This window comes from Rutilus rutilus (genome assembly GCF_951802725.1).
Source record: "Rutilus rutilus genome assembly, chromosome: 16".
Classification (NCBI taxonomy): domain Eukaryota; kingdom Metazoa; phylum Chordata; class Actinopteri; order Cypriniformes; family Leuciscidae; genus Rutilus; species Rutilus rutilus.
Window position 1 is genome coordinate 2,243,860 of NC_140224.1, and position 9,022 is coordinate 2,252,881.

Consider the following 9,022-nt stretch of genomic DNA (forward strand, 5'->3'; position numbering starts at 1 on the left):
AACCCAAAAGTGTTGCTCTCACACATCTGCAGATATATTATATCTACACTACTGTGCAAATGTTTGGGGTCATTAAGAGTTTTTAATTTTTTATTTTTTAGAAATTAAGATTTTTATCCAGCAAGGACGCATTTAATTGGTCAAAAGTGACAGTGGAGACATTTAAGTTACTAAAGGTTTCAGTTTCCACATACAGTAAAGCGACTGTTTTCAACATTGATAATAATCAGAAATGTTTTTTTGAGCAGCAAATCAGAAATACAATTTTTTTTTTTTTTTTATCAATCTAAAATAGTTAATATACAGTAAAAGTGTAATTTATTCCTGTGATCAAAGCTGAATTTTCAGCATCATCACTCCAGTCTTCTTCAGAAATCATTCTAATATGATGATTTGATGCTCAAGAAACATGAAAACTACGTATTATTCTTGCTGGATTCTTTGATGAATTGGATGTTCAAAAGAACAGTATTTTATTTTAAACAGAAATCTTTTGTAAGGTAATTTAGTCAATGTAATGAATCTTACCGACCCCAAACATTGCGACGGTCCGTTCTCACCCATGACAGCCAAAGGTAATGCTCCTGCCAAACCACAAACCCTATCCTCAAAATGCATAAAAAGTTTATTAAAATATTCATTCCAAACTAATAAAGTATTAACCGAAATTAAAAAGCAACACTTTTTTTCCTTCTTCACAGGCATTATAATAAAGCCATGTGCTCATAGCGCCCTCTAGTGTCAAGAGTGCAACACACACCCAGAGAAACACATGCATTCACATCAAACATGAGACAGAACATTCAAACGTGTCTTGTACGTATGTAAAAAAAGTGATCAGTTCACTTACTTAAAAAAATTAGTAAACCGTTGCCTTAAGTAAATAAACGTAATGCTTAATTGAAAAAATTAAGTTACGTGACCTTGACAAGTAATTGACATGACTTAATTTTTCTGATTAAGCATGAAGTTTATTTACTTAATAATTAAGACGACGGGTTTCCTAATTTTTTATTTTTTTTTAAGTTACATCAACTGATCCCTTTTTGCAGTGGCTCTCCCTGAATTAAAACTATACTTCATAATAAATTAATCATGCGTTCACGTGTTAACATTCCGAGAGAAAACCAGTGAAAAATCGTTCATGCTCGTGTTCGCATGTGCGTAAGAGAGGTCGGACGGGAGCGTAGAAAGTATTTAAATATTCAATCCCCTTTGTAGAAAGGCAGCGTACGCGTGATGTAAACGATGAACATGTGAGCTCTCTCTGAATGCACGTAAACAAATAAAAAGTCTCGCATGAAAAACTTGTGTGTCCTACAAAAACACAGTGTGTTTCCCCCGTCGTATAGTGGATCGTTACAGAATAGCACTGGATGTGAGGGCTGATCCAGGAGCGGTTTACCCATCAGAGCTCGTTTCCCTGTCGGAGGAGAGCATGATGGGATGGTTTTTTCCCAGAGATCTGATAGAGAGAGTGTGACACACATCATAATCTAAAAACCACACACACCGGTGGGGGGGAAACAATCCAACCGTCTCCGTTGACTTTGCATTGTGTGAAGCCATTTATCAAGTCATTTATGACTTATAACAAAAAACAAAACAGTGTCTAAAAGCTGCTATGTGTGCAGCAAACAAGCTAAAAAATCCAGAAATACGTTTTTATAAACTGTCGACCCCTAAAAACGAGCTTTTAAAGGGTTAGTTCACCCAGAAATGATAATTCTGTCAGTAATTACTCTCCCTCATGTTGTTCCAACCCCGTAAGACTTTCGTTCATCTTCGAAACACAAAGTAAGATATTTCTGATTAAATCTGAGAGCTGTCTCACTCCTCCATAGGCTTCTAGGTAATCGATATCTGCCGGCCCAGAAAGTTAGTAAAGACAATGTTTAAAATAGTCCGAGTGACGACAGTGGCTCAACCTTAAGCTTATCAAGAGACGAGAATACTTTTTGTGTGCAAAAACAAACTAAAATAACGACTTTATTCAACTCTTCATGTTCTTCTGTGTTTCTCTGAGTGAGTTCACGTAGTGTAACAGCGCAGCGCTTCTGGGTTGTACGTCAGAACGGAGGCTCGCTATTGGCCGACGCTGGTCATGTGTGTGATGCTGGCCATTAGTGAGCCTCCGTTCTGACGCCACTGTAGTCACTCGGACTATTTTAAACATTCTCTTTACTAACTTTTCTGGGCCGGCAGATATCGATTACCTAGAAGCCTATGGAGGAGTGAGACAGCTCTCAGATTTCATCAGAAATATCTTAATTTGTGTTCTGAAGATGAGCGAAAGTCTTACGGGGTTGAACAACATGAGTTTTCATTTCTGGATGAACTAACCCTATAAGTCATAAATGAGGAGGAGGCAGCTTCACGCAATGCAAACTCAATGGAGACGGTTGGCTTGTTTTCCACATTGTGTGCGTGTGGTTTTCAGATTGTGACGCGTGTCGCTCCGTCTCTATCAGATCTGGATTCCCTGTGGAAGGAGAGCATGATGGGATGTGTTGTCGTGTCTCACTGGCGTTTGCTGGCCAGAACGGCTCTCCAGTCGTCGGCCCAGGACAGAAGCCGGCGCTGCGGAGGGTTCTCCAGGTGTTTGTTGTGGCAGGCGGTGAAGAGAACGTGTTCCCACGTGGGATTGGGCTCCACACCTTCAACGAAAAAAAAAAAACATAGACTGTAAACAAATATGTGACCCTGGATCACGTCACCAGTCTCGAGTCGCACGGGTATATCTGTGGCGATAGCCGACAATACATTGTATGGGTCAAAATTATAGATTTTTCTTTTATGCCAAAAATCATTAGGATATTAAGCAAAGATCATGTTCCATGGAGACATTTAGTACATTTCCTACCGTAAATATATAAAACATGTATTTGTGTGAGTGAATGCTGCACAATCGTGAACATAATTATACAACTTTAAAGGAGATTTTCTCAATGTTTCGATTGTTTTGCACCTTTAAATTTTCAAATAGTCGTGTCTCGACCAACTATTGTCCTATCCTAACAAACCACACATCAATGGAAAGCTTATTTATTCAGCTTTCATGTGATATATAAATCTCAATAATTATTTTTTTTTTACCTATGTTTTGTGGTCCAGGGTCACATATGGACATAGTGTGCGAGATGTCACACATAGTGTTTCTGAATAGCGTTTTTGAAGCCCAAAGTTGCCTGCGTTCCAGTCCAAAATCGTCATGCCCTTCAGTCGCTAACTTCCCTCCGTCTCGTTCACTCGGATGTACGTCATTGCTTACGTTGCATGAGTGCCCACTACTGGCGGAAACTGCAATGGGCTGAACTGAAGACCCGTCCCCTTTAGTTACTGTTGCTATGTCCGACAAGCCACGCCTCACTCGCACACACACACACACACACCATGTTCTCACGCAGTGAAACACACATCGCGGAGCAGATAGGACACTGACAACACACTGAGACAGGACAGACCAGCTTACTTTTGATCTTAAACAAAGTCTCAACTTCAGCTGGGTAATTAAAAAAATTATATTATGCCTTAGTGCTTAATAACAAATAACAATGTCGCAAAACATACCCAAAAATGCATTTTCTTTCACTTTAACTATATAAATAATCACTATATATATATATATATTTCTTTTTTATTACATGAATTAAAGTTTGATTGATTACATTAAGAATCGCGAGAATAGCTTTAGATCAGGCATATTACTGGGGTCCTAAACTGGGACTCATCACTTCACCACACCGGATAAACGACGACACGTGACGCTAACAGACAAACGGCTAGCAGTCGTACGGGCTTTGTTTCAAAGGGATATTGTCTCCAGACCTGCTATTATATCTTTTTGGGATGGTTGTGCTGATTATGGAATAAAATCTGGAAACTTCCTCAGAAATATTTAATCACAAACAAAATCAGAGTTTTCGCTTAAACTCATTTATAAATATTACCCATGTAATTATTATCTTGTGAACAGATTTAATTGTGATATTGATACAATTTTTGGTCTACCTGATGAAGCATTTTATCATTTATTTTGGACTTGTTTGTTTACTCTGACTGTAGTTTTAATAAAAAAAAATTTAAATAAAAAAAACGGCTAGTAGGGACATCAGCGGCAATCCACCTGTCAATCAAGAGGCCACGCCCTTAATTATGCAGAACTTTAAGGTTTAATATAGTTTAAACAGATGAGTTATAAAAAAACGAACTCCTCTCACAGTCGTCATGAATAGCAAAATTAGCTATATAGACCAAAACCACTTTTTGCACCAGACTGTAAACATGTTTTATTCTGCTGTAAAGTTGGGCATTTTAACATGGAGGTCTATGGGATTGAGTCTCTTCTGCAGCCGGTCTCTAATGGCCAGTCCATGAGCTGCAGTTTAACTCACTTCAGTGTTGATTGAAGAGAGAGATTGGAAAGTTGCCGCTTGGGAAAAACAAACGCGTGTTTCCCTCAGAGCTCAGACACACGGACACCTGATCCACGGCAGCTCTTACTCACCGAGGATATCAGGCTTGTCGTCGATGAGGACGTCTCCGGTCACGATGGTCTTGTCTCGGGTCAGGATGATCTGCTCCAGGAACTCGGGGCCCAGATGCTTCTCTACCCATGCGTACTGTGGACAAACACACACGATGAGAGGAAACCGTGGAAATGGGAAGAAAATGCACTGAAATACCGACTCTAGATGCATTATTGTTGAAAACAGGATATTATATATTAATATATAATCTCTATTATATTTTTTAAATCCTTAATGTATTGATATTTAACAATAACTATATATACAGTACCAGTCAAAAGTTTGGAAACATGACTATTTTTAATGTGTTTGAAAGAAGTCTCTTATGCTCATCAAGCCTGCAGTTAAAAAAAAAAAAAAAAAAAAAACAGTAATATTATGAAATATTATTACAATTTAAAATAATGGTTCTCTTTTTTAATATACTTTAAAATGTAATTTATTTTAGTGATGCAAAGCTGAATTTTCATCAGCAAGTACTCCAGTCTTTGGTGTCTTATGATCCTTCAGAAATCATTCTAATATGCTGATTTATGATCAATGTTGGAAACAGTTGTGCTGCTTAATATTTTTTTATAACCTGAAATACTTTTTTCAGGATTATTTGATGAATAAAAAGTTAAAAAGAACTGTATTTATTTAGAATAGAAATCTTTTGTAACAATATACACTACCGTTCAAAAGTTTGGGAACAATAACTTTTTTTTTTTTAAAGAAATTAGTACTTTAATTCAACAAGGATGCGTTAAATTGATAAAAGTGATGGTAACGATTTATATTGTTAGAAATGTTTTTATTTTGAATAAATGCTGTTTTTATGAATAAATGCTGTTAATGTTTTACTCATCAATGAATCCTCAAATCATCATATCAGTATCAAATCATCATATTAGAATGATTTCTGAAGGATCATAAGACACCAAAGACTGGAGTACTTGCTGATGAAAATTCAGCTTTGCATCACAAAAATAAATTACATTTTAAAATATATTAAAAAAGAGAACCATTATTTTAAATTGTAATAATATTTCATAATATTACTGTTTTTTTTTTGTTTGTTTTTTTAACTGCAGGCTTGATGAGCATAAGAGACTTCTTGCAAAAACATTAAAAATAGTAATATTTCCAAACTTTTGACTGGTACTGTATATATAAAGTGCTGGTCAGAATTATTTGCCCCCTTGGTAAATATGATCAAAGATGGCTGTAAAAAATAAATCTGCATTGTTTATCCTTTTGATATTTTATTTAAAAAATTTGCAAAAATCTAACCTTTCATTGAAGTAAAAGTTTCAATTCTTTCAATTCTTTTACTTCAATAAAAGGTTAGATTTTTGCAAAAAAAAAAAAAAAAAAAAAATCAAAAGGATAAACAATGCAGATTTATTTTTTACAGCCATCTTTGATCATATTTACCAAGGGGGAAAATAATTCTGACCAGCACTGTATATATACACACATACACAGTACATACATACAAACACACACAGTACACACACACATATATACATATATATATATAACCTGTAAATAAACAGTTATAGGATTTCAAGAAAAGTTATTATGCAAAAATTGATCAAGTGAACTTGAGTAGCAGTTTTGTTAAATAATTTTTTTCCAAAATACTAAGAAATAACAGAAGAATAACTACCTAAGATTTTTGATGATATTTTCTTTGCTATAAAATATCAAGATAGTTGTATCACACTTACATTTTTTGATGATTTACTGATATTACGAGACAAAAAAAATTTGTGACGTCATTGACCCCGAAAATCAGACCAACATGCATCTACAGTCAAACCAAAGATTATGCAGACACCAGATATCATTTTTTATATATTTTTTTTCTAGTGTGTGCAGGACACTATAGTTCATTTATGTAAGTGAGGAGAGCAAAATATAGCAAACTGTGACATATTATACCCACAAATTCTTCATACAGCGACTACCAGTAACATTTGGGACCAAAAATGATTCCGACACTTTGACCTGATCGTGTTTTTTCTTTAATTGCTAATGCTCTTTTTACACACAGACTGAACAAAATGGAGCATTGCTTGGTGATTGGTTGAGCTAAACTGGTATTATCTAATTGTGTAGTTAAATTTAACAGCTGACAGATATTCAACATAATTCATGTGTGAGACAGTCTAACAGAAGGACGGACAAAACCAGTCAAATATCAACTGAGTTCTGCTCATATTTTATTACCATTTTCTAAACTATAGCGAATAAACTGTGATCATGTGAGAAATGTTGAAGGAGTCTGAATACATTTAGGTCTGACTGTATAAATGAAGCTCAGTTTAAGAGAATCTCACCTTTTCATACGGGCAGAAGCTGTAACGCTTTATTGGACTGGTGCAGATGAAGACATCTGTACTGGGGGAAGAGAAGAGAAAGTAAGTCAGATGGTAATATCCAGACAAACATTTACTCAAGGGAGATCCGTCTATTACCAGCTGCGCTTATCTGTCTCTTATGCAAGATCTTCTGGAGGGTGGCGGGTTTATAATAGGGTGATTTAGGTATTTGATTTCCATGATTGCAACAAATAAAATGAATGACATAACTAGTTGAAATCTTACTTCTCCATCTTGGACATCTCCTTCAGCGCCTCGACTCCTCCGGGAAGAGGCTCCAGTTCCATGAAGAAGTTTTTGGACTCCCAAATGCTGATGGCCTTGTCCTGCAATCAGAGCAAACTTTGATTAGAAGTTAACGAAAAAAATTTTTTTAACAACATCTTTGTGTGGCAGCTCACTATTCCTGATGAATGTTAAAGTTCCCTTGTAGTCAATAATTTTATCACTTAAAACTCATATTTGGTCACCAAAAATGACATGTTTAAAAAAAAATTCCTTGAAAAAAAAGTCTTCGTGCCTTAAAATATCATGAATGTAACTCGACACCCTTTCCTCATTTAGTATGCGCGGTTCTATGAATATGCAAATGAGCCCCGCCTCCACTCACTCACTCAGCTCAGAGATCCACTCGTTGACGATCACACGTTAATCTGATTGGTTACAAGGTAGTTTGTAAATAAAATAAAATAAATAAATAAAAAGTCAAGTAAAAGCCTGTTAGTATTAATGTAAAAACCTTCAGTGTCTTTCTGCTGTCAAATCTGCACTGATTTTTATTAAATAAACTTTGATATTGTTAGTAATATTTCAACTGGACTGAAGCAGGTTTACTTGATTATCCATATATAATTTTTTTTTTTATTATGAGTAACAAATATGATGATCAGGCTTTAGATCAGGTTTATTTGTTCATCTCTCACTCATCATTGTATTGCATTATAGGCCTATGTTTTAAAACTACAGAGCTTTGATAATAAAACTAAGCATTTAAATATAATCTGCTGTACTGTTTGTTATAACGGTCTCATTGATTTACATTTGGCAGATACTTATATATTTATATGCATAAACATCTGTTATAAATATCTCTTTGATTTGCATTACAAGCATCAGAATTCCATCACGTTTTGTCCGTATAAATATCAGCATCTGCAGCAAATTACATATTTTTGTAATGTTTTTTCCTCCATATTCTCACTATATCATACTATATAAACCATGAATATGATATAAAACAAAGCACATACGCAAAACTTTTTTTATATATAGGTTTTTAAAAAATATATTTAGTCTTAAGGTTCAATAAACTTCCATTTCACCAAAAAGACTATTATTTCACACGTCAGACACACACTTACACACAGGTCACTCCTCATGTCTCCATACTGTGTGGACACCCAGAATCCTCTTCTGTCCTCTAATGATATAAAAGGCTCGTTGGGAAACCTCGCCTTAAACTTCTTCAGAAATCCCCCCTCGAAGTCCGCGATGACCCCGTCCATGTCCACCAGAACTCGCAGTCTTCTGCTGTTCGTACACATGTTTACTCTGCTTTGATAGTGAAAGTGGAACGGGGAAGACCTCCTCTCGAGCCACCGTACAATCCTCGGCAATAAACTCATCATAAACCTCTTAATAACCGTCCAAATCCAACGTTAGTCACTTGACAGTGTGCATTAACCCTTATGCTAGTGATGCTGATTGCTAGCACATCTCATTCTGTTGGCTCTCTATTGTTTTGCACATTGTAAACGCGTTTGTGCGACTCTTGTGGAGTCTTTTGTTAGTTAATGTGGGGTCAGAGGGTCTCATGTTTTTCCAGCGGTCGCTGGTGTTGAATAACAGTGTTGACCTCCCGAATCTGCATTTGTTTACAGCAGAGCAAATGTCAGCTAAAGTCAAACGCGGAGTATTTGCGAAATGAAGCACGTTATTGATACAGTAGTGTGTGTGATTTTTAATCTGACCACTTTGTTTACATACTCAAAATCATGCTGAAAACTAGTGGCTATTTTGCTCTACGCTGTCAGTGAACAACAACCCGAGGCTATTTGCGAAAAGAGAGATCGCGCACTCGTTTAGGATTCTCTAGTATCCGTTGGACCGTAGAAATACAAACATAGA

General features: G+C 35.9%; 1 protein-coding gene across 1 annotated transcript; it reads right to left on the reverse strand.

Moving 5' to 3' along the window:
- Positions 1-2,292: 2,292 nt before the first annotated feature.
- Positions 2,293-9,001, reverse strand: nt5m (5',3'-nucleotidase, mitochondrial). Its single transcript, XM_084433779.1, has 5 exons — positions 8,257-9,001; positions 7,121-7,221; positions 6,854-6,914; positions 4,508-4,622; positions 2,293-2,657 (listed from the first exon to the last, which is right to left on the reverse strand). The coding sequence occupies exons 1-5, from the start codon at positions 8,521-8,523 to the stop codon at positions 2,521-2,523; spliced, it is 681 nt and encodes a 226-aa protein (XP_084289905.1). The 5' UTR covers positions 8,524-9,001; the 3' UTR covers positions 2,293-2,520.
- Between the last annotated feature and the right edge of the window lie 21 nt (positions 9,002-9,022).